Raw genomic sequence first — 25,615 nt, forward strand, 5'->3', positions numbered from 1 at the left:
CTGGTTGGGGTAGGGAGTGTGGTGTGAGGGAGGGTGGGGGGGTTGTTTTACTTAACAACCCCCCCCAATGACAGGGAGAGGGGGGGGGGGAAAAAAAAAAAAAAAAAAAAAAAAAAAAAAGGAAAAGGCAGCTCTATGTCTGAATACATTAATACATTCACTACTAGGCCAGGCCCAGCAGCACTTGAAGAAGATAGGGCTGAGCCACTTGGACCTGCAAGAAAGTCAAGAAACACAGCTCATTGGAGGACATAAAATGAGGGTTTCATTCAGCTATCCCAGTGTTGGAAGTTGTCTATGCAGTTCCCACATGTTTTGTCTTTCTTCTGCCTATCCTCAGACACAGGGAGCATCCCCTGGGTACATCAATGAATGGTACGTAGAGAAATGAAGCAACTGAGTCAAACACTTCAGGGAGAGGATTTTCTCAGCCATCAAGAGAAAGTTAAGACAGGCCCCAGCTAAAAAGCTTTGCTACAGCATGAATTCCAGGTGGGAGTGGAACCATGCAGGAAGCTCGGCAATCCTGGTGCAAGGCTGGAAGCCCTGTGGTGGGTCAGCAGCCAAAAACATGGTCTTCTGATCCTTCTCCACTCCCAGCTAACATATATCCACAGATTATCCCACTATAGCTTCCACCTGCCTTCAGCAACTGAGTGGGACAGGGATTTTCCCACTGGGGAGCTGCACATCCACTAGATGCTTTAGACATCGCAGGGTCTGCCAAAAGGCCCTTCCTGGCCCACTCCATAGATTCCTGTAACCCACCCAGTGGATCACAGTCTCAGTAACCAGCTGTGCTTCCAGCTGCTGAGACCTTGTTTAAAATCCTCTTCACAGCAATAAAAGTCACTGCCTTTTCCAATGTTTTGAGTCTTGCCTTCAGCTCACTGCCCCTGCTATCCCCCAGCACCTCCCTCCACCACACTAAACCACTGCAGCTGACAACCATGGCATGGAGACAGGCATTCCAATAGTCCTAGTCCTTCCAGCCCCAGGCCTCCTACAAACTGTGAGCTCCCTCCAGCAGCCTTGCCATTGTACTGCAGGCATTCTGTGCACGAGAGCTGCTGGGAACCCAAACCTTAGCTAGTTTTTCCCAGTTTTCCCGGTCTCTTTGCAGTCCTGGGATGGAAGCTGGCTGCTGCTCTATGTTTTTCCTGCTCTATTTCTATGTAGCTTGTGACCAAGAGATGCTCCAGGTGGAGCATAAAGGGAAAAGCCCCTTTGCTCCTCCATTTCCCAGGGAGCTGCAATTGCAGTTTGCCCTCGTGCCTCCTCCTTACCGAGTCATTTGGGCTACGCATCCTCAGCGGTGACGGCTTGAGTGCCCCTTTTCAGAGATGTTCACAGAATAGGAATTGAACTGCAGTGAGAAGCAGAGGGACAGCATTAGGGGAGCAGTGCCTGGGACACTGGTCACATCACAGCCCTTCTGCCATGGACTTTTCTTTGGGCATCTCAATGAGCCCCTCTCAGGGTCTCCCCTCTGGCCGGCATTTCCAAAGAATACATTCTTGATGCCAAGACCACCAAACCCAAACCCATCACCCAGGAGCTAAGAAACCGAGTGCTACTTGTGGAAGCCTCCTCTCTCCCCTGGGCAGGGCAGCTCCACATGTCCCAGAGGGGCCATGGCTTGGCAGAGGATATGCCCCAGCTCACCTGCTGGATTTCCTGCATCGCCAGTCGTATGGAAGAGCGAAGGTGAGGGAAGGCTTGTTGTCTGGTCTCTCTAGAGCTTGAATTTGTCCTACTCTTGTCCCGGGTCTGTTGGTTTTGGAAATTCTTGCTCCTTCTGAGACACGGCAGAGTAGGTTTGCTGATGGAAGGCAAGAAGCGACAGGACTGCTTCTGTGGAAGGGTCTCTGCTTTGTCTGCTGGTGAACTCAGCATGGGGTACTCCAGATTTTCGTAATCCAAATTCTTACTACTTTTCTGAGGAAAGGAAGAGTGGATTCAGCAGTGGTTTGTAGACCCTCCGAACAAACAGCACAACAAAGAGGAATACACAGCTATGTCCACTGCTGACATACACGGGTCAGGGGGCTGTCATCCACCTGACAGTGCCTCTCCCCCACTCCAGGACTCCCCAGCTAATAGCATTTCCCAGGGCCTGCAGAAGCAGCCAAGCCACTTGGCCAGAATGGGACACTCCCCAACAGGAAAACAAAAGAGACATGCTGTCACTCTATCCACTCAAGGCACAGTCCCCCATCCCCTGTTCCCACTGCAGATCCTTGGCATTCACCTGCCCACAGGGAACAGTCAGTATCTCCATGAAGGGCTGGATGCCCACGGTCTGGTGGTACCGAACCAGTGCGGTGAGCGAGGCATGAGCCTGGTGCTCCCCCAGGATGACGTAGCGTGCGTTGGGCTGCACCTGGATCATGAAGTGTCTGCAGCGGCCTTGGCCCCTGGGGACACGCACAGACAAGAACAGTCATGGCACAGGGCTGCAGCGTCTCTCCAGCACCTGGTTCCTGCTTCCTCCACTTGAGGTCTCAAGTGGCCAGACGTGACCAGCACTCACAGCAACAAATACCAAACGGGGGCAGGAGATGTGCTGTGCACTAACACGCTGTGCTTGTAGGTGCTGGAGGAGCAACAACCTCAATGCTTCTTTCAACCTGGTTTGTGCACTCAGCCATATAGTACAGGATCTCTACCCTCGGAGCACAGTACCCCACCCAAAACCAGGTCTATTTTTTGGCAAGAGACAAACTCTGCAGTGCCCTATCTGCTACTACAAACTGTCTGAGGCATCCAAAACAGGAGAGGTTGAGCATCCTTACTGGACTCCTGTGTGGAGCAGGCCATCTCCTCCAGTCAAGCAGAATCACAGAATTCTAGAATTCTATGACTGTAAAATTCCAGGACCATAGAATTTCATGAAGTGCTCAGTTTCACAAAACCACAAAATCATTTAGATTGGAAAAGACCTTTAAGATTCTTGAGTCCAACCACTAACCCAGCACTGCCAAGTCCACCACTAAACCATGTCCCCAAGTGTCACATCTGTGTATCTTTTAAATACCTCCAGAGATGATGACTCCACTCTGCCCTTTGCGTCCTATTCTAGTGCTTGACAGCCCTTTCCATGAAGAAATCCCTCCAATGTCCAACCTGAACCTACCCTAGCACAGACTGAGGCTATGTCTTCTTGCCCTGTTGCCAGTTGCCTGAGAGGAAAGGCTGATCCCCACCTTGCTACAGCCTCCTTTCAGGTAGTTGTAGAAAGCAATAAGGTCTTTGAGCCTTCTGTGCAAGGCTTATTACCTACTTGTACGTCAAGATGTAGCCTGGTTGGCTCTGGCTAATCCGAACAAGGAAGCAACCCAAAGGCTTCTCATGCAGCAAGTTTTCAGCTTCCCTGGAATCAGGAAAGAGTTTTTCAGTGGAGAGTAAGCAGATGCCTTGTCACACAGCAGGGATTCCCATCCTATCTCATGTGCTACCAGCACAGTGCTCCCACTCCAAGGGAGTAGCCAGCATCTGCCCTGTGAGTTCCTAGCTACAGGTTTCCCGACTTGGGCTTGGTGGTGCAGGAGGCATTAGGGGGTTGAGGAGGCACAATACTCTCAGCAAAAGCTCCTCCAAGCAGGGCTGCTTCAAACCTGCTCCAGCAGTTTGACTAGTGCAATAGCAACAGCTGCCTTCAAGCACAGAGCATGTGACAAAGCGTTGCTGAGACGAGGGGTCTGTGCCTGTGTCCATTTCCTATGCGCCAGGGCTGAAGAAGTCAGGATGCAGTGGGATGGGGGGTAAGCCCAGTGCCCTGGAAAAACACCAACTTGGATTACACCAGTCTGGCTCTCTAACTTCCTGCTGGAAGGAGGTCTTCCCCCTCTCTGCCCAACAGACAAAGCTCTGCTTTGTGCTTGTCATGTGCCTTGCTCCAGGCTAAAGGTGACAGCAAATCACCAGAGTAATTCGGGATTGCTCTGCTCCATTTCATGAGGCTGAGTTTACACTGCTGTATGGAGACTTTAATCTCCACTTAAGCATCAGTGTCTTTAGTCCTTCATTGTGAAGTGCTCATAGCTACCCTATATTTGAATTTAGACAGTTTTGTCTTCCAGGCACAAGTTCCTCTCCTGCATTCTTCCATTTATGGACAAAAGCATTAATGCAGGTTAGGGCATCGATAATTATCTTAAAAAGGGAAAAAAAAATGCAGCTACCATGGAGTTGTCAGCTATTGTAGTGTCCTTTACTAAGCAAATGTGCTGTGTAATGGTCTGTGAGTAAAGGTTCACACTGATAATCTGACAAAATCCAGGCACCTGTGATCTCATAAGACTGAAACAGAGTTGCAGTTTTAACAGAAAAAAAGTTAGAAATTGGAACAAGATGATGAGGGTGTTCAAGTGACAGCTTGAATAGCAACACCAACACAGAAATCCCACCAATTTTGGGATACTGGCAGTTAGCAAGTATGGAGAACCATAGATTAATTTGCACACAGGTGAGACTATACTGCAATCCTGCTCACCGGCATAACCAGTATTTCTGATTATCACAATGCTTGGAAAGTAGTGCCTGGCTCAGCCAAGAGATTGAAGTGTGAGGCAGACCCAGTAGCAAAGCTTCAAGCATTTAAATAAAGGTTTTTGCAAAAAAGCTTTACAGTTCACTCTGTAGGAAAGATGGGCATTGTGGATGTCTCTCCCAGCTTAAAGAAAAGTAAATTCCACCTATGCTGCACCCTTCTTGGATGGGCAGAGGTATCAACAAAAAAACCTTCCTTTTCCTCTATCGGGGGGCTTTGGAGGAATTTTGCCATGGGGTTCTCACTAAAGCCCCATTTTAATATTTTTTTAAACAATTGTACACTGAATTCTGTATTCTCCTGCTGTAAACTGAAGTTTCCTCCTGACCTAGACTGAGATACAAAAACAGTCATAATGAGTTAGACCAAAAGTCCATCTTCATGTCTCTGCAAATGGTCCACAGCAGGGTATAATGCAAGTGTGTATTTCCTTTCCCATTACTTTACAAGCCTCCCTTCCCCACACAGGATCTGTATTGAGGAACCCAGAATGGACTTATTTCCTATGACTTTCCACAGTCTTTCCTTGGACCTATGTAAAATGTCAGCATTTGCATCCCGTGACAGGGACTTCCAAGCTTCCTCCTCAGGGTTTGACACTCACAGATTAAAAGGGAAAAGGTTATACGGGTCACTCCCATTCCTTAAGGAAGTAAAGCCTGGCAAATCCAACCTATGCAGTCCTCGTAAGGACATGGTGGCTTCTGCCTACCTGTCACAGCCCAAGCTGCAGCCACTGTGTCCAGTGTACTCACCTCCTGCTGATCATCCCATGCAGCCAGCTTGGAAAGGCCCCATCATCCTGCACGACCTTCTCGGCCTGTGTCTCTCTGAACCAGCGGAGAGTTGCTCCTCTCTTGATTTTCCTCATTTCTGCTTCTTCTCCAGTGTGTTCCTCTGTTCCCAGAACAGGGTGAGGTACAGAAGGGTCCAAGAGGTTATCAAAAGGAGTGGACTGAAAGTGAGGACAGACAGAAAGTTGGCATGAAAGCAAAGTCAAAGGCAGGGGGTCTTTGAAGGCTTCACTTTGGTAGGTGACCCCATTCCTGAGTCCCTTAAGACAAGATCAGTTGCAAACTATCAAACGCTGCTCTCAGTTTCTCAAAGGTCCTGACCATGCTTTTTAACCAACAACACTAGGAAAGGACTCACACTTCTCGTAACAAAAGTGACAACATTCTCCTGGGACCACATGCAGGAGAACATGTACATGCAGAAGGCAGATGGAGCAGTGAAATAGCACATCTGGCTAAGGGGCCCCAAAACTACCTCTTTTAGTTTGCTGCGTGGCCGTGGCACTGGTAGCTGTTGTGCCTTATCAGAAGGATGGGGATTAGGCTGAGGGTGCCTCTTCCGTGGCATGGGAACTGGAAAGTGGCTTCTTTCTGCAACAAGAGGAAATAAGTAGGTGAAATCTAGTATCCAAGATCCATCCTCCATTTCCCCAGGACAGGGACAGTCTCTGCGGCACAAAGTATGTGGGAAAGACACAGCCTGGCACTCCTTCCAGCAGAGTCAGGCAAACAACCTTCAGGATGCTGCTTCTGCTCCCCACAGACAAAGTTACACTTTCAAAAAACAGAAATGTCAGCACCTCCCTGCCCATCATCTCACTGATGGAGCCCCCAGCCCCAGGAGAGCCGAGGGCAGGCCACCATCCCCTGGAGCTTACAGCACTTCAGGGTGATCATCACAGAGGCCATGAATGGGGGCAGTGGGAGTGGGAGCAACTCACTCTGGGCCTCTGCTTCCAGGGCCAGCTGCCGTCTTCTTTCTTTCTCTCCCAAATTCTGCAGACTCTGTGCTTGAGCTCTCAGCTCAGCCACCAATTTTACGTAACTCTTCTTGCATCTGAATCCCCTATAAACTGTTCAGAGAAAAGTTGTGGTTAGAAAAAAAAAAAGTGCTGTTCATGCCTTAGCCACTCTCTCAGGGAAGAACACCAGGTAATATTCTTTTATCTAGAGCAAAGCCCTCGACACTTGAATCATGTTAATAAAGATCAATGGAAACTCTGCTGTGAGCAAGCGGTCAAAGCCATGTGAGAACTGTCTTCTACTCTCTAAGTTTCCAGATCACAGATTTATAGAAATCCAACTACAGATCTAAGCCCTCATCTCTAATGCCAAGGCACTGAACACCTGAAAAACAGTCTCACAGAAGGGCCCATTAACCCTCTATCTCCCTGGTACCCTTCAGACACCATGAAGGAGACAGGATTTCCTTGGTGTCAGTCCCCAGGATAACCTTTACCCCACAGGCAGCTATCCCAGGGCTCATTATAGACACTGCATGATCCCTCCTACTCTACTAGGTATTAAAGCACATGAACTGAAAGCTGCACTCTCTCATTTCCTACTACCCACACACCTTCCCCATGGATGAGAACAATGCACAGCATGTGACAGTCTGACATTTGTCACACTGTATGGTGCACGTCTGGAAGCTGCTCAGATGCTTCAGCAGTGCAACAACCCATACAGAAGAGAACTACAACAGAGAGGGACTAGGCAGGGTGACAGCCTCCTCCTCCTCCTGGTTGCACTTTCCCCATGGACCCTGTGCAAAGGGAAGTACCAAACTGCCCACAGTCACTCTGGAGAAACAGGCTGCCAGAGCAGATGCTACATGGAAAGGAAAGAAAAAAAAAAAATCAAGCCAGACCAAGACTTCATCCTCTTTGAAAGCAGGAATGAGATCTGCTTCACTCATTTCCCTCTGCTCAGTTCAACACAACTCACAAACAACTCGTTACTCCAGAGGACAGACAGTCAGCCAGATTTCAGGACAAAGCCAAATCACATGCCTGCCCTACTCAGCTCTCCTGAGCACATGCTTCCCCTCTCCAAGGCTCACACTGTCTGAGGGCTGTCCCTGACTGAGGATGAGCATTGAGGACGTGAGCATTTGCAATGAGCACTTTGACTTCACAGGGCCTTGATATGGAGGTGGCACCTGCCCTACCCTTCTGTCATCTGTAAAGGCACAGAGGTGGAGTAGGGACTGCAGAAAAGGTTCTCCTTCCCCTGGTCTGAGATCAGAGTTGAGGGACTCTCCTCTTCCAGTGCTCACCTTTCTGTATGACAACTGCTGCTCTTTCCAGTCGCTCCACACACTTTGCCAGCTGTTCCTGATGCCAATATTTAAAGAAAAGTCGTGACTTTCTGTGAAGTTGGGAAGAGAAAGATGCAGGGAGTAACCCTGTTTATATAAAATGGCAAACATCATCCTTTGGACAGGCCTTTCCTACAGCCATAAAGTTCTCCTTGAAGAGAACCAGGTAACAGACTACATGTATGAAGTCTCTGCAGTTTAGGCTCCCCACTCCCAGCAACAATGATCCACACCTACCCACATATCCAGCCTTTCAGCTCTGTACTTTGCAGTATCTCCAAGCAACTGAAAAAGAGGAAAATAGTAAAATAAATAACTTTCCCCCCAAATTGAATACGATATAGCCAGTGTTTTTAGGTGCACAAGGGGGAAGAAAAATGCCTCAGGAATTCTCAACAGTCAGTAACTTGTTGTCAGTCTGTCTACCTTGAGGCACAGCTAGTATCACATTTGAGAACATCAGCAAAGGGGTTCCCAGAGGCAGACTTCCTTTGACTCCCTGGGAGGCAATTCTGCAGAGCCTATTTTATTCTTAGAACTGTTCTTCCTCATTTCGTTTTCAAGCCGTTTGAAGGACAAAAGTTGCAAGGTCGGCACAGCAAGACTTCCGGGAGAAAGTCTGTTTCCAATTCCAGTTTCATTTTGCAGACTCTAGTGACAAAATGTGGGTCACTCGGAAAGATTCCCTGACACTTGGAACTGAAAGCACTACTGTAATTGCAACACACAGACAGCTTCCTCCCTCTGCCTGCAAATCCAGGTTGTGAAATCATAGTGACACTTTTTGCTAATATCTCACACAGCAAAGCAGAAATGGTTTTACTTCTATCTCAGCCAACTTACACAGTGGCACAATCCAAATCCACAGGAATTTTTTTTCTCAAATGCATCCTATGTTTTTTGTCTCTGAAAACACACCATGCTGCCTGTTTACAATCACCTTTCTCCCATCTACAAGATTCTCTTGTGATCTCACTTTGTTTGCAATTATTATTCAGAACCGTCAGGAAGTTCAAGGAAGCACTGTGAAGGCTGGAGGAGCTACTGCCAGGAGAGAACTGTTCCAGGAGATCATTCAAATCCTTTTCTTAAATGACTAGGAAAAAAACCTCCTCAGTTGGCTGCCTTACGTGTTTCATTCTCACTATCAGTCACAATTGACACTGGCAGGAAGAAGGAACTGGGAAAGTGGAGGAGGTGGGAAGCTGCTTCCCGAGATGTAGGAAGGAGAAAGCTGACAGGATGAGACTCCATCCCTCTGCTGAGATGGAAGGACATTTACATGTGTAAGGAACGGTCAGGTTCTGAAAGTGCTGAGGGTATATTTTGCCTGTAGACACACAAAATACTTGAACTAGACACATCCTCTCTACCCTGGGAGACATTCAGTGATGGCTGCTTGTTCAGCATTGTCTTTATTTTCTTCTCCCATGAAGCCATTAGGAAAAATCTAGAGAGGCCCTGCCACACTGAATTCAGTGGACAGCCTTGACCACTATTGTCACTCCCTAAATAAAGTATCTTGGCCACTTTTCATTCCACAAAATAGCAAGGCTTTATGATAATTGAATGGAATTGCTACATAACAATTCAAGAAATATTTCATTGATCATTGTACCAAATGCTTTTTAAACACTAAATGTCCTTGCCTGGGATCTTTGTTCCCCACCACCAAAAAAAACCCATCTTCTTTTTGTCCCTTTTACTTGGTTTGCTATACTACTCTGAGAGTAGGAGCATCTGAAGAACAAACCAGACTACACACAACAAAGTAAGTGTTCCTACCTTTCTTTTGTGAGGGAAACACCAGGTTTAACTAGAAGAATTGCATATCTGTGGAAAACAAACCCATACAGACATGTAAGAGCCATATCCCTGATGTGCTGAGCTGACCCATGTCACCCTGACAGCAAACAACAATAAATCACTGTCTTTCTCACTCAGCCTCCCACAGCAAACAATCCCATGATCTCAGACAACATGAACTTTAAAGAGGTTGTTTTACTCCTTGCCCATATCTGGTTATCAAGGTTGATTCCCTAATAATATCTAAGAATGAACATTTAGAGGTTTTAACAAACCTCTCAGCAAATTCCTCAAAGAAGGGTCTCCAGGAGAAACCATCTCTTCGGATACGGATTGTCTCCAGCAGTCCATTGTACCGGAGCTGAAGAGCACCACAAAGAGGATCCAAGAAACAAAGAGAAACAGGCCATTAGGACATCAGTTTGTTCCTTTGCAGCCAGAAATTACTTCATTCAGCCTTAAACTTCTCCAGTTCAAAATGAAAAAGTTTTTTTCTGAAAATGTTTCTTTGGTTAGAGACTGAATTTACCACATCCTGTAACTCTGATGATTAACCACTCTGAGTTAGAAGTTGGAAACCATAAAAACCAATGACTGAAATAACTTCACCTTCCAGCCATGGGTACTGCTTTGCCTCTGTCCCTTAGAGGATAGTTTTTATTTCCAAATCTGGGCACAGAAGTACTCTGAGGCATGGATGAACTTCCTCTTAATCCTATCCTTTCTTATATACATTAAACAGGCCACTGAGCTTTCTGAACTCTTCTAATCATTTTCAGTTTTCTTTAAAGCATCTAGACCTCAGGCCTGACACAATATCCAAATACAGTCATATCAGTGCATTTCAACTCCTATCAAAGCAATCCCATCTTGGCTCCTATTCAGAGTTGGCCTGGCTGCTGGGTGAGAACAGTCTCCTCTGGAAAGCATTTTTTCTGGAGTACTGTCTGTATCAGTCACCATCCAGGAGGAGATGCAAAGGTGAAAAGCAGAGCTCATTGCATTTATGGAAAAGAAATGGGAGAGAACTAAGAGTGCAAAATCTGGACCTAGCAGTCTGTGTCATAAAAACAACTAAGTACTTAGAACATTCACACGTATATAAAGTGTGGTCACTCTTTCTCTTGCAAGGAGAGACTCTGATGAGTCAGCTTCCACAGCCTTTTGCTGGGGTCTACCCTCCCACTGAGACATGGCAGAGGTACCTGTAAAGGACAAAACACTGCTTTTCCTCACCTGCAGCAGCACCATCTGGTTGTCTATCACACCTGGTTCCTTCTGGCTGTTGGGCTTCACGCAGCGCACGAAGTGTGGGTTGGCAGAATACAGCCTCTCCATGAGCACCATCAGAGAATGCTGCCAAGGGCACAGGAAGATCAACAGTCCATCAAGCCAAAACACTGCCAGAGCCTGACATGCCATACCCTGCAGCAGGAACCATTTTCTCACCCCACAGCAACCTCCTGAGCTCTGACAACAACCTGGTCAGCCCCACCATGATCAGCCATGCTTGGCACCTTGGAAAACCCCTGTTTACACCATGGATGCTTTAACTATGCATAGCAGTCTGGAAGCTCCAATGAAAACATCACTGCACTCATCTCACGGGGCACTGCAGGGCAGCAGTACCGTACCCGGAACTGAGCTCCAACAGATTGTTTCCGTGTGCTGTTGAACTTGTCGTCTGCTCCTGGTATGACCTGAAACCACACCAAAACAAAAGATCAGCCTTGGAAAAAGTGCTTGATTGATGGACAAAGAGCTCTGCTGGAAGGCAGATTGCAAAAAGGAGAGAGAATGGATTTCTGGCGAGGGAAGACAAGTTGAACAGCAGAAGCAAGCAAAAAACACAGTAAAAAACAAAGGAGAAATTGCTGCAAGCTGATTGCGGTCTGCTTTTATTTTAAATCCATTTCTGTCTGCTCTTTTTCAGCCAGTTTCTCAAACAATATGACTGTGGTAACCGTGCCAACATTCATCAATTGCCACATAGACCTGAAGTTCAATACCTTGGCTTTCATATGAGGCATCAGTGTCCCTGTCCTGGAAACAGTGGCTGGAAGAACAGAGACAATAGTTAATTTTGTATCTTGGCTTGCAATCAACCATGTCTAAACATTCAAACCTCACTTCACACACAAGCCTCCTCACAAATACTGAATCACAGACAAGGCATTAGGTTTCACCATGTAAGAATACAAGGAAAGAATTAGAAAAAGGAAGAAGAAAATGCAAATATATGAAGCCTACAATGTAGGCAATATTATCTTCTGCCACTGAGAAGACAAGGCAATCAGGTTATTAAACAAACCTAAATGACTTTCAAAAGAAATATCATCAGCAGGCATCTAGCAATGCAGAAAAAAACCAGTGCAGATAGCAAATGGGAAGCTTCCTTACAGCAGTCAGGTTATTTAAAGTCAGATGAAAAATTCAGGGAAGTTGAATTTACTGAGGGATCTAATAACAGTCTCACACCCCCTTGATGCGATGGTTTCACGTGAATCATAAAACCACAGAACGGCTGAGGCTGGAAGGGTCCTCTGGAGTTCATGTGAGCAGACCCCTTTGTTGAGCAGGGCCACCTAGAGTCATTACCCAGGACTGGACAACTAACCTGAGGTTATTTCTGATGTTTATGAACTTTGAAAGAGTTGGGACTAGGCTAAGTAACTTCAGTAACAGGGAGAAAGAAGAAAGACAGTCCTGAGCAGAAGAGTTGAAAAACACAGTGGAGAACAGAAATGAAATTCATCAGTTTCTTGTAAATCCCAGGAACTGACATGGTCTGAAGGGGACAAAAAAATTATAAAATTTGTGTTTAGCCATCCAACTTCCAAGGAAGCATCCACCTGACCTTTCTTTAAATTTTTACATTCATAGAAGCCGTGGAAATCTGAGGGTTTATTGATAACTGGAAAAAGGGAGTGCAGTGGTAGGAAAACAATAATGCACTACTTCAGAGTTTTTTAACAATTTGTACCTGAAAAAGAAAATGTATTTGAAAGGAATAATCTTTACACTCATTGCCTGGGGTTTTACAAGACTCTGTTTTCAATGTGAACAGGTAGAAGCTATGACCTTGACCAGCTTTATTTCTAGACAAGAACAGAGCAAATGGAAAAGGCCAGTGGCAACAGTCCTGCACTGGCCCTGGAGAAGACAGGAAGGCATCTTAGCAGTGACTAATTCTCTGGAAGAGGATACAACCTGCCCTGCTTTCCATGCAGGGGGAATATACAACTCTGATAGCTCAGTATATGCCAGCAGCCCACTGCAAGCTGCAGCATTCCTAGAGTTTCCCAGGGGCTGCCAGCTGTGAAACACACTCTCAGAATATAAGGCTGATCCCCACACTTAACTCTTGCCAAGGTGGGCCCTGGTTCATGATGGATGTGCAGAGGGACTTGCCTGTGAACAGCACACTGAGCAAGGGGGTGACACTGCTGATGAAGAGCCCACGAACGTTGGCTGGCAAGGTGTCTCTGTTCTTCTCTAGGAAGCCCCTGGCATCATATTGTACCTGGAGAAAGGGCAGCAAGTCACTAAAGACAGCAGTGAAAGCCACCCCTGCAGCTTGCCAGGAGCAAGTGTTCAACTGAATGTACTCCGGCTTCCACATGAATTCTGTGAACACATATGGATCCCATCCAGATGCCAATCCTGAGGAACAAATCCCCGCAGATGGCACAGGCATCAGAACCACAGGAGTGCAACATAACATTGAGACATCCACCTCTGCTTGCTCTCCTTTCCTTGATTATAAAGTTTCATTTACTTCACACTCTTCTTGCTCTCCCCCTCTTCCTCTTGAATAGGCTTCCACCCTGTTGTCATCCAATCCCTTGTCATTGCTCCCTTCTTTTCTCATCTCTAGCCTGCCACTCTCCACGTTAAATGTTAATTTTTGTAATAATGAACATCACAAACAATAGCTTAGTCAACAGTGGTGAGATTAGATTACTAAACTACATATTGCAATTACCTGAATTGTCATATCTGCTCCTGTTCCAAAAATTATCTCCAATCAATACAACTTACTTGTATCAAAGCTTTCAAAATTGGTGGCAGTAAAGTTACATGCATTAGTACTAAATCTCAAGTTGCTTAGATACCACTGAATGTATAAATAACTGCCTCCACTTTCAAAACATTAATTACCTGGCTGTTTGCACAGTGTTCCTAAGTGTTTGCAATAAAATAGTCACTGCTATGCCGTGAAAACCAATAGGTAAAGGAACAGCCATTATCCTGTCCTTTAGGAGTGCATGGCGGACTGTGCATTTATAAAGTACTGGTTTAGGACTGAAATGATGATTTCTAACAGAATGATTATTTCTAACACACAACACTTCCCAGAAGTTGCCCCACTTTCCTCAGGGGTCCTCTCTTCCTGTACAGAAATCCCACAGAATTGTAGGAGGCAAGGCGTGGGAACACATCACTTCTGTTATTATTATTGTCAGACCATACACTCCTTAACATCAAAGCGCTTTTTGTCAGGCAACACTTTCTTCCCCTCCAACACACACTACAACAGCATTCTTCTTGCAAACAGTACATACTTTCCCAGCATAATGAGTGATGCTGAAGCCCAAAACATGGCCTCGGGCTGGCTGGAAGTGTAAATTGCCTTTGAAGCTGCTATTTAGTTTATCCACAAAGGTCTTATCAGTTGCCTGCAAGAAAGCAAATTTCATAATCAAAGGATCAGGTTGCAACAGAGACCTGATCAGGCCGCAGAGAAACAAAGCAAAGTGTTAGAAGTGTCCTTGGCTGTGAAACAGTGTTCTGTTGTACCTTCTGATTCCTCACAATACCATTAGACTGTCCCTGATCTCCATGTCCTGTCTCATCAGTCACACACAAGGACACCTCTGTTCATCTTGCTCTTTAAAGTGCACTCCCCAACTTCAGAGCTCTCTCTGCAGCCCAGATATTCATTTCTACATCCCCCACAATATTTTGTCTTCCTGCTGTCTCATGCATACCTGAGGGAATGCACTCTGCTCATCCAGAAGAGACAGTAGCCCAAGTGGCTTGGCCAGGAGCAGATTCTGCAGGAAATGAGACACATGACACATACCTAAAGCCACATACAGAGCATCCACTCTCACCCTCACCACCCTTTGAAGATGTACTTCCCAGGTGCATCTCCTGCCCATGATAGAAAGTGCAAGACTTTCTCTTGGTTGGATGGAGCAATTATATTCTGTCAGTCCTCTCACTCACCAGAATAGGTTCATTATTGTTGAATGTGATAGTCTCCCAAGGCAGCCCTTCTTCCTTATAGGCAGCCTGCTCCATCTGGAAAATGTGCTGAAATAAAGAAAAAAGAGGTTGGAGCACCCATCAGACTTGGCTAGACAACCCTGAACATCTTCCTTCCTGCCATGAACGGAGCACAGAGGCATGGTGCTCTCACCCTCAGCATGAGAGGTGTAAGGTGAAACTGCTCTTCTGTGTGCCCCTCTGTAAGCCTGTCACTCACTGGTGGTGCTGCATAAAGCAGGAACACTTTCCAGAGTGTAAGTGTTGCTGCTCTGACAACTTTGATCACTGCTTGATCCTTCTAATTCTTCCTTCCCTGTTCTAGTGGCTCCCCTGCCACAGCAGAGAAGGTTGATAATCTCTATCCTGCTTCACTAATGGCTATTTCTGTCCTGCCAGGCAATAGATCTGTTTTCCCCCAAGCTCTCGTTCATGTCCTAGGTAGAGCAGTGCTCTGCTTTCTCTGCCACACAAGGTGAGATCACCCTCAGCAGACTTACATGGTTGAAGAAGTGTTGCAGCTGCTCATTGGCCAAGTTTATGCAAAGCTGTTCAAAACGGTTCACTGGAAAGTTTTCAAACCCAAAAATATCCAAGATGCCTAAAAGAGGGAAGAATACACAATGGAGCCTGCAGACTGTCCTTGCAGATTGCTGTGTACACCAACACACAACTAAATCTCCCATCACCCAGCTCTTGTGGCACAGGGAAAACCCAGCCAAGAGAAACAGTCTTCCATAAGACCCCTTGAAGAGTCAGTTAGGAGGAGACCCACTCCAGCCCTCAGCTTCTCTGCTAAGCCAGAGTGCCCCAGAACTACAGCCTCACAGTTGCTTCAGATCAGCTGCCTGCTCAAAACTTCATGCTGCTGACACACATCTCTCCAGGATCATGGTTTTGATAATGGATCCCTGCATGCAATCTCTGTGAAACCTCATGCTGTGCTCATCCATCACTGTGGCTGAGGGAGGCACATTTGAGAACAGAACAGGAGCAAGGCAGGCAGAACTCACCTATCTCCCTCAGCTCCACCTCAGGATCCACGTTCTCAGCCAGCAGCTCATTGATCTTGCGAACGATCCAGCCAAACACTCGGCCGTACACCATCTTAGCAATGGAGTCCCGGGCATCTGCACAGGGAGAACAGCAGCAGCTCACTGAAGGGCTCACAGGAGAGCAGGGAAAACAGCACACAAACTGGCTCAGTGCATCCACCTCTAGCAAAAATGTCTAGTAGTTTATGAAGCTATTTTAATAATCAGATAAACAATTGATATCTGTCTGATTGCCCCTGCTCTCTGTAAGCATAAAAAGAGCCCTTTAATTCCAAAATCTTCACAATCTTTCTACAAGACCAGATGTGGCATATTAGGGCATTTGTGAGATCATCTAAAATGGGAAATTTCCTTTCCAAAAGAGTCATTTCCACTTTCTAGAATATTGCTTTCCCCTCTGAAGATCTACTGAGGATGGGTCACCTCACTGTTAAACCAAAGGAAAAGCTCCAAATTATACTTGGCAAATTGAATGTTTCTCTTCCTTCTAGCCCACAGTTGCCAAATGTTTAAATGCTGTGGGCAAGAGAGGGATTCAAATGACGAAAAACTTGCTGACATTCTAAGGAGGAGACCAAATCAACATGATCTGTTGCATGACGGAGATGTGTATTTTATTGCCTAGAGAAAATTTGGAAAACAGAACTAGCTATTTCCCCATTTTCATTTTTTTCTTTCATCTGTTTTTAGCAATAATCTAGAAGTTCTGTGACTTCATGCTTTTTTACTTAATTTTTAAAATATTTTATTTTATCTTAATGTTTTAGTCTGGATTATCTTGGATTATTTTCTTGTTTTATTGAAAGGGAAAAGAACACCTTGCGCTTGCTTACTTTACCATACTCTGTTTTCTTCTCACTCTGTTTCTGATACTATGATATCTCATTGATTCTCAAGGTTGTTTGTCCATCTACTGCCTAGAGCTCTGCACACTGCCAGCACTCTGCAACAGGAGCCTTCCCCTCTTTTGTACAAATACCTAGAGTTCCCTTCTAGTCTGGACTGAAGAAGAAAGCAAAGCTAATTCCTTAGTTTCTTATTTAATTTCTGCAGCCTCCTGGAGGATCAAACAAAAGCAGCATTCATGGTCTTACATGTGAGCAAGAGACTAAACATATAAACATCAATACACTTGCCTCTGTTTGAGAGGAATGAAAGGGCACAGAAGGACATCTTTGTTCCCAACAAGTTGCACATGTGTGGAGATACCCCTCCGTCAAGTATGGGTCAGTCATTCTAGCCAGCACATCTGCAATTCATTATGTTTCCTACCTTCTGCCTGCTGCTGGGTGTGAAAACGCTGAATCTGCTCCCCTCGGGTCACTGACATCGTACAAACAAGACATTTTAACAGTTCATCTTCCTGGACTCCAAACTGGCCCTGGGAAAGAGGAAATAGATGAGGAGAGTCAATTGTAAATCCTTTTTGTACTTGTGGGGTTTGTATCTGTCTGTGTGTTGATGGGGTCATGATTCAGGTTCAGGCCTTTGAGCCCCACTGTAAGGTAAGTGTTACTGTTGGCATTTCGCAGCACCAGGGTCAGATGTGGGCTCTGAGATCTGCATTATCCTTGCAGTGACCAAGCTCACCCTCACTCTCTTTGAAACACTTTTTGTGTTGCTCTCCCAGTGCTGCCACTTTTCACCTTCTTTGGGAGCCATGCCAGTCCCTGATGAGAGGTTTAATGACTTATTGAACAGCACCACATGCAGGTGACTGTGCAGGTGCTGAAGCATCTGAGCTTCAGCTTAGTCACAGGAACCCATGAGAGGCAGGAAACAAAGGGAACTCAGACACACCAAACCCCTCAGTGATTTAACAGGAATTCCCCTCCTGTGGGCAAAAACGAGGACCAGAATTTCAGAAGTAGGATAAAAAAAAGTTGGCTGCTGAAAAGACACAGGTGGTTGTTTCAGGTATTGTGTAGGAGGAAAACAGGCAAAGAGACAGGAGTGAAACCAAAGACCAAGACTGTTGGGATTTCAAATAGGTCAAAATAAAAAGACAGAAGTGGGAGAAATATGTTACATTTTACTGTTCTGTGTTGTTAACAAAGCAGGATAATGTATTCATCCCATATAATAAAAATGGGATGGTCCTGGGAAATATATACTTCTTAATCTGTGATAATATGATGTGAAATAGTAGAAAGTTTAATTATGGATAACCAATTAAAAATTATAGCAATTCATGTGGTATCCTTGGACAAGATCCAGTGAAAACACACAACTCATGTACAGATACTGCACACCTGAATTTCTCTGAAGCATCACCACACTCAGTAACACATAACATTTAGTTTTAAAAAGCTTGTACTGTATGAAGTCAACAAGGCACATGCTGACTATGTAAGATACTGGTTCTAGGCACACAAGAACCAGAAGCTGAGAAGCATCTCTTTGAGAATGAATAGCAGTGAACACAAACACAGTGATGGGGTCATACTCTGCACTTCCGGGAAAAAATTGTTTGTTCTTTAGAGGCAGAAACACCCTTGGGCATCTCCGGCAGGAGCAGCTCCTACAGTCAACTGCCAGTGGGAAGCAGCATCACATCCATAAGGTTTCTGTCAACTCTTCTTGTGACTCACCGCTGCAGCTTTCAGCCATCCCTTGGAAGCTTCGCTGACTTTTACAGGCCCATTGCTCTCCTCAGGATCAAAAGTCACATTGCCCAGAGACAACACACCAGCTAAGATAGTCTGCATGTCCACTTGCTCCTAAAGCACAAAAGAAAGGTGACTGAAAACTTACCAGCAGATAACATGTACAATATGGAGGCCCCAGAAGTTGAAGAGGTTAAGGAAAGATGCACAGACAACCTGTGGAAAAAGGCTCTACACAAGGACTGGAAGACTTAGGTGATCTGGAAGTAATATGGAAAATCTAGAGGAAAGAAACAGGACCGAGCTTCAAAAGAGCAGCTAGAAATAAGCCCTATGCCTGCAGGAAGCACAGACAGAAATTAAGTAACTCTAGAACTGACCTGTTCTTGGAAGCCCACCATGTCAAGGGCATTGCACACCTCTTGGTATTTGTCCTTCCAGCGCTGAGCTACATCCTGAGTACCAAATTGTCCACTTACGTACCTGAGAAAGTGCATATCCCACACAAAACTGTCACCCAATCAGTACTGTAAGTCAGTCCTACCCCAAGGGAATACAGCACATCAGCAATAGTGGAGACTCAAAGAGAAAAGAAACTTTTCCAAGGTAATATAGCAGACCTCCCAGCTTCCACTATGACCCATAAGATCTCTTCACATAGCTCCATTCAGGTCCCACTCCAGCTACCATTCATCCATGGATAAAGCCCCAGGGCAGAGGCACAGTCTCCATCATGCTGTTCTCCCCTTCACTCCCATCATGAAGACTAAACTGGGGTCTGCCTTTGAAATACCTGTAGAGCGAAGGATCCAGTAACCCATACATCTCCTTCTCCTCTGAAGACAGTCCAGCAAACATGTAGTAGAAGATATGGAAATTCCTCTCCCCAGCATCTTGCTGCACCACCCGTGACTTCTCTAACAGGTACTCACTCAGCTTTGCACCTCGCACTGCACACAAAAAGGTGACAGGGTGGTGAACTGGGGGACAGGAAGCTGCTTGAGCTGTCCCACATCTCTTCTTTGCAGATAAGAGCACAGCCCTGTCTAAATTAACTTCCTTGTGTCCAAGACCCTCTAGGCTGCCTAGCACACTGGAAACAGATTTCTTCATGCTTCCTGTGATTTTAGAGATTTTGCTCACCTCCTTTAGCAGCAACAAAGGCTTCTGACACAATAAGTATTACTGATACTTACCCTGAACTATCACCCCCTTATCCTTCCTATACTCCAGCTCTGTCCAAACCCAGGCCTTATCCAAGAGGGGTTGCTCTAAGATTTTACTTAATTGCATACCCTTCCCATAGGGAGTCAGGCACCAAAATTTTACCCTCCACAAGCTTTGGTTACCCAGTCCCCTCCCTCCAGTTCCTAACCACTCCCCAAACTAGTAACAGCCCTTTACTTCACCTGTGTTTTTCTGGAAACGCAGCTGTATGTATTTTCCAAAGCGGCTGCTGTTGTCATTCATCACAGTCTGGGCATTGCCAAAAGCTTCAAGCAATGGATTCACCTAAAACAAGTGAGGAAGCAGAACAAGCATTCTTCAAATTAAGCAATTAAATCTAACTTGCTTGGAAAAGTTTAATTTTAGCGTTTGCTATTCAGCATCCAGCTGGAAAAGGATGAATATGGAAGAGCACCTATTTCATCACAACCTGGATAAAGGAGTTCAAAGGGGCAAATATGACAAAGATTAAGCAGCATGAGATTAACAAAAATAATCAAACTGATTGGGTCGTTGTAAGACCACTGAATCATTTGTTAAAAGATAAGGTTGGTATAACATGGTAGCACTAGATAATTTGACTGCCACACTATAGCAATAAGCAAGGTCAATGTGGCACTCAGTTAATGTAGGTGTGGCATCTTAGCTACTGGAATTTGTAGATACAAGGACAATGAATTACAAAGAAAATAAGAGAACAACCAGACCAGCTTGCTGAACTGTAAGCAAAGAAGGTGAAATGATAATTTTTCTGTATTTGAGGAAAGAATGTCTGTCAGCTGCAAGAATGATGCCTCAGAGTACATGCTGGGCAGCCTGTTGAACACAGCTTTAAGGCACGACATTGTAATCCCAAAGGGCTAACTTAGTCCTTGGATATATCTACAGGAACCAAGTAAGATGCATATTATTTCTCACCATCACCTCTAAGCTTTCCATGGGCAGCTCATCTGGCCTGAAGGAAGTGTTATTTCCAGTGGAGGAATTGCAGGCTGCCTCCAGGCCCTGTGCTGAGCAAACACAGCTATCCTGCTTCTGGAACCTGCTCAGGTCAGAAGCAGCCTGGCAATGTGGCCCAAGCCAGCTCTAAGCAGAGACAGCAGGTGTAGCAACGTCACATTCTCACAACAGAGCACAAACATTCACCTTGGATCCACCATGGATGATGCCACACCGAAATTAATATGCCACTCTACAGCCCAAAGCATGGCATGAGGTATTGGGTTTACATGTCAATATTTTGGTAGCAGGAGGGGCTAAAGGGTGACTTCTGTGAGATGATGCTAGACACTTTGCCCACATCCAAGAGAGCCAATGCTAGCTGGCTCCAAGACAGACCTGCCACTGGCCAAGGCTCAGCCCACCAGCGATAGCAGCAGCACCTCTGAGATAAAAACTACAGATGGAAGAGAGGAGTGAGAATGTTTGAGAGGAACAGCTCTGCAGGCACCAAGGTCAGTGAAGTAGGAAAGGGAGGAGGTGCTCCAGGCACCAGAGCTGAGATTCCCCTGCAGCTCACGGTGCAGAGCATGGTGAGGCAGCTGTGCCCCTGCAGTCCATGGAGGTCCAAGGGGGAGCAGAGATCCACCTGCAGCCCATGGAGGACCCCACATCAGAGTAGATGGATGCCTGAAGGAGACTGTGACCCCATGGGAAGCCCATGATGAAGCAGACTCCTGCCAGGACCTGTGGCCTGTAGAGAGAGGAGTCCACGCTTGAGCAGCTTTGTTGGCAGGACTTGTGACCCTGCAGGGGACTCATGCTGGAGCAGACTGTTCCTGAAAGATTGCATCCCATGGAACACACCCAAAACTGGAGCACTCTGTTCCTGAAGGACTGTCTTTTGTGGGAGGAAGCCCACGTTGGAGCAGGGGATAAGCATGAGGAGGAAGACAGTAGCACAGATAATGTGCACAGAACAGAGCACAACCCCCATTCCCCATCTGCCTGTACTGCTGAAGAAATTCAATTCAATCCAATTCTTCAGATCAAAGAGACAAATATGTTTCAAAAACAATTAGCAAGGGTATATGAAAAGAGCAAAGATGGCAGTTAGCCAGTTAGCAGGTATGTTCCTGACAGTATAAGTAGCCAAGGAAAGGTAACTGAAGGTTGTGTGGATTCTCCGTGCCTGTGTACGATTAAATCAAGACTTCATTTTTCCATTGAAATTCCTTGTTTTACCTGAAACAGGAAATGATTTGGAAAAATGCCGCTAATCCCTTGTAACAGAAAACACGATAAATTATTGCAATAGTTTTCTATAATTTAAGAAACATCCCCAGCAAACAGAATTACTGACCCTTCCAATTTGTCATCAGCTATTTCACCACTCTTATCTACTATTTTCTTATGTGTCTTATGTATCGTTCTCTGATTTCCAGTGGTGATTCATCAGCAGGCTTCCTAAGCCTCCCTAAGTTGTCTTGCAGCAGTGCTGCTTCTCCGTGTTCAAGCACCACCCTGTAATGACCTACCTGAAGGATCTGCTGCTCCAGCTGCAAGTTTCCTTTGCATAGGTTCATTATCTGCTGCAACAATAGCTTTGCACTCTCTGTCTTCCCTGCACCACTCTCTCCACTGCCAAGAAAAAGCAGAAGAAATTCCAACAGCTGCAAAGTGTAGTTGTTCTGCCCCTTATGGCATAAGTGCCCTCAGTGCTACAGTGTCTCTGTAGCAGAGCGTGCTCTCCACAAGTTTCACAACTTTTTCAGCAAAATTGCAAGTGTGAGTACAACCCACATACCACAGCTTTACACTGGGTGTCCCACGAGATCCTGGTCCCTCCTCCTCTGGGGAATTTTCCCCCATCTGCAAGGGAGTACAGATACACCCCTTACTGTCACTTCTGGATGGGATACAGACACACCATTTGTTCTGCTTCTTAAGAAAGCTGAATCTATCTTCTGAAAAACAAACTCCTTCAAAACAAACTCCTTCAAAAGTCATCTGATACATCAACTGCCTCATCTATGCTGGAGTCAACAGCTTCCTGTTTCTCCAAAGGGACTTGCCCTATCCATATCACAGCCACAACTGAATACTGATCTTGAGTGGCAGTCTCAAATCTCAGGTGCTTCACACATCCACGTGCCTCAGCTGGCTGACACCACGGGCAGACAGGCACAGAGCTGCCTGTACCCCCACAGCGTCAGCACTGCACGTCACCCTGCTGACACACATCCACGGCGCCTCCGCCTCCAAGTCAAACAACCAGCACTTGGAAAGAGCAGTTTGCCTTGTCCTGGCATGGAGAACATATGATCAGTGAGACAACGTGTCCCTGACTGATAACAACACACCAGCTGAGAACTTCAGCATAAGCGTGGCAAAAAAAAAAATGAATGCAGGAAATGCTGGAGGTATCCTTGAGGGCAGGTCTCCGTCTCCACAGCTGACCTTTGAGCTTGTGGCATGGTTTTCCTGCTTTGTAGCTCCCAGTGGCTCTGTGCTTGGGATCAAGTATGTGTCACAGGTAGGCTGAAAACCTCAAATACTAGAGCACATACTTGATCTCAAGCACAGATCAGACCAGCAGCATCCAAATAAGCACAAACAAAGCAAGACCAGTTTGCCAGTTGAGAACATGCCATCCAGACAATGCCTCTGCTCAGTATGTCAGATTTATTTTTGTTTTCAATAAGTTGCTTCCTCCACAAGAGAACTACCAGTCAGCACTCCTAAGGTTCAAGCTTGTCCTTAGACCCTCCAACAAGCACAACAGCTTCAGCAGGGCCTGCAAGGACTGTCCAGCTCCCGGTGTGTAACTGCTCCAGGCTGTGAAGAAAAGCAAAGTCATCTTCAGGTGACCCAAGTGTCTGTACTACAGCATGCCCAGGCTATGACTGATGTCTGTTGGGATTGGGAAGGTAAGAGGAGCCAGTAGAATTCCTAGCTCAGGACAACTCAGTAGCCATGAACATTTGTCATGTGGGGGCAGCTGCTTTGTCTAACATCAACCTCTGAAACATGCCATGCAGGCCTCCCAGACTAAGCTGGAGACCCTAAAGAGACTACAAAGAACAGTAGAGCCTGGTGTGTCCTTGTGCTGTTTTGATGAACCGTGGTCTAGGAGGAGTGACCTGCTCCTCCTCCACCTCTACCCCAACTCCTGCTCAGGTCAGGTAATCTTGTGAGTGTTTCACCATTGATAAGAGAGCAAAACCATGAACTTCCTGTGATAGCAACACACAGACCAGTTGATAGGGTTGCAAGATGCACAAGAATACACCAGACTCTCATCTCTGAGACCACAAACTGCTGGCATAAAACAATCAGAGCAATGACCTTTTGGCAAATGCTCACAGGTTCATCTTCCACATCCCAAGGCAAATATGATGATTGTTCTTCATCCCCAAGAGCCCTACCACCATTGCCTCTTGCATGTGCTGACTCCATAGCCACCACTTCCTGAGAGCAATTCACATAAAGCAAAGGCACTGATGGCCTGCAGGATACAGAAATGAATGGGGCTCAAGTGACCCTCAGGGTCAGCTCCCAATCCCATCAAAACACTCAGCAGTGATTCAGCAATTCAGTTCCACACTATGTAGACAGAAAGTACTGACAAAATGGTCAGAAGCCCCATATAAAAAAGGGAGTATTAAATCAAACACGCAACTAACATTTTAACTAGGATGACATTTAAACTGTTCTCTACAACACCCAGAAGAGGCAGTTTGTGCTTTGAGCCTTTCTGTTTGCTGTTTGAGGCTTTCTCTGCTAGCTGACACTACCTGCTGCCCTGCAGAGTTTCAGCAGAACAATAGTGACATCATGGAGTGAAATGTCCGTGATACTGAAACACTCTTTGGCTAAAACAACACTTTTTCCCCCCCACTTCTAGCACACAGAACTGCCCATGACAATGGGATTCTCCCCAACAGTCAGGGAGCAAAAAAGCATATTTAATTCCTCCTGCTTCTTTAATCATATATGGCAAGCTCAACTCTGTGAAAACAGGTTCCTTCCACTATGTATATATAACCTTTATACAGCATTTACTGAGGTAGTTGTGTTGCCAGAGGAGAGTACTTTGTGACTTTCCCCGGACCTGGTTAAACCTTTCCAAAGGCAAGTCCCTCCAAAAGCGAACCTGGCATATTCAGCGTCGTGACCAGCATCGCTGGCCGAGCTGCTCCAGGAAAGCCAACTTTGTTTGCCACACACCTCTGCCGCGACCTGGAAAGAGGTCGGGATGAGGGATGCGCTGCCAGCGCAGACGGATTTTGACTGGCCAACAGCACCGGAGACGAGCTTCACCTGAATCTTCGGCGGGCAGATCTCAGCGAGAGCCCGGGGGTTGTCACTCGGCCTCCCACCGCTGCCCGCCCCCGGGGACCCCCGGCCGCCCCTCACCTGACGAGGATGCACTGGTTGCGGGGCCCGCCGCCCCGCCGGCCCAGCATGGCGTGGTAGGCGCGGCCGGCCACGGCGAAGATGTGGGGCGGCAGCGAGTCGGTCTGGAGGCGCTGGTACCGCTCGGAGACCTGCGGGGAAGCGGCGGCGGACAGGCGTGAGCGGCCGGGGGCCGGCGGGGCGCGGCGGGGGGCGCGGCGCTCACCTCTCTGCCGTACAGCGGCAGCGGCTGGAAGGGGTTCACGGCGATGAGGATGTCCCCGATGTCGGTCTGCGGGAAGGGGGAGAGCGAGTCAGCCGGGAGCCCCCCGCCGCCCCCCGCCCCGCAGCGCGGCACTCACATAGATGTGCTGGCTGAGGAAGCGCTCCCGCAGCCCGGACAGCAGCGCCGCCTCGTCCAGCTCCGACAGCGCCGCCAGGTCTCCGGCCCTGCCCGACGGGGGGCACCGCTCCCCCAGCGACACCATCGCTGGTCCCGGAGCCGCTGCCCCGCCAGCCGCCCACCCCTATCTTCTCTTCCCTTCCTTTCCCTCCCCGGCCCGCCCCGCCGCGCTCCGCCCCAGGACCGCCCGCCGGGGCGGGGCCGCCGTTTGAACGCGGGGCGGCGGGACCGGCAGGTAACGGGC

The 25,615-nt window shown here is 46.8% G+C and overlaps 2 protein-coding genes across 5 annotated transcripts in view; one reads left to right on the top strand and one right to left on the bottom strand.

Moving 5' to 3' along the window:
* LOC113943415 (unconventional myosin-VIIa-like) overlaps positions 1-25,537 on the bottom strand; it is a 26,364-nt gene extending 827 nt beyond the window's left edge. The window contains exons 1-30 of one of the 3 annotated variants that reach the window (XM_027635184.1): positions 25,331-25,537; positions 25,195-25,260; positions 24,990-25,120; positions 22,109-22,211; positions 19,814-19,916; positions 19,198-19,354; positions 18,785-18,887; positions 18,390-18,518; positions 17,071-17,179; positions 15,757-15,873; positions 15,244-15,344; positions 14,705-14,791; positions 14,464-14,529; positions 14,038-14,151; positions 12,884-12,995; positions 11,482-11,528; positions 11,107-11,172; positions 10,709-10,828; positions 9,748-9,833; positions 9,452-9,499; positions 7,904-7,951; positions 7,625-7,716; positions 6,288-6,419; positions 5,822-5,937; positions 5,308-5,507; positions 3,284-3,373; positions 2,252-2,417; positions 1,666-1,938; positions 1,287-1,366; positions 119-214 (exon numbers count right to left, since the gene is read on the bottom strand). In XM_027635184.1, the coding sequence (XP_027490985.1) occupies positions 1,310-1,366; positions 1,666-1,938; positions 2,252-2,417; positions 3,284-3,373; positions 5,308-5,507; positions 5,822-5,937; positions 6,288-6,419; positions 7,625-7,716; positions 7,904-7,951; positions 9,452-9,499; positions 9,748-9,833; positions 10,709-10,828; positions 11,107-11,172; positions 11,482-11,528; positions 12,884-12,995; positions 14,038-14,151; positions 14,464-14,529; positions 14,705-14,791; positions 15,244-15,344; positions 15,757-15,873; positions 17,071-17,179; positions 18,390-18,518; positions 18,785-18,887; positions 19,198-19,354; positions 19,814-19,916; positions 22,109-22,211; positions 24,990-25,120; positions 25,195-25,260; positions 25,331-25,456 (3,165 nt within the window). In that variant the 5' untranslated portion in view covers positions 25,457-25,537 and the 3' untranslated portion in view covers positions 119-214; positions 1,287-1,309. Of the gene's footprint in view, positions 1-118; positions 215-1,286; positions 1,367-1,665; positions 1,939-2,251; positions 2,418-3,283; positions 3,374-5,307; positions 5,508-5,821; positions 5,938-6,287; positions 6,420-7,624; positions 7,717-7,903; positions 7,952-9,451; positions 9,500-9,747; positions 9,834-10,708; positions 10,829-11,106; positions 11,173-11,481; positions 11,529-12,883; positions 12,996-14,037; positions 14,152-14,463; positions 14,530-14,704; positions 14,792-15,243; positions 15,345-15,756; positions 15,874-17,070; positions 17,180-18,389; positions 18,519-18,784; positions 18,888-19,197; positions 19,355-19,813; positions 19,917-22,108; positions 22,212-24,989; positions 25,121-25,194; positions 25,261-25,330 lie in introns of those variants that run through there. The other 2 variants (XM_027635183.1, XM_027635185.1) reach the window with 2 other exon arrangements.
* Positions 25,538-25,564: 27 nt separating this feature from the next.
* Positions 25,565-25,615, top strand: part of ARHGEF39 (Rho guanine nucleotide exchange factor 39) — a 15,217-nt gene continuing 15,166 nt past the window's right edge. The window contains exon 1 of one of the 2 annotated variants that reach the window (XM_027635187.1): positions 25,565-25,606. The gene's annotated coding sequence lies outside the window, so the exon portion shown is untranslated. The remainder of the gene's footprint in view (positions 25,607-25,615) is intronic. The other variant, XM_027635188.1, reaches the window with a different exon arrangement.

This window comes from Corapipo altera, unplaced genomic scaffold (genome assembly GCF_003945725.1).
Source record: "Corapipo altera isolate COAL_440 unplaced genomic scaffold, ASM394572v1 61411, whole genome shotgun sequence".
Classification (NCBI taxonomy): Eukaryota; Metazoa; Chordata; class Aves; order Passeriformes; family Pipridae; genus Corapipo; species Corapipo altera.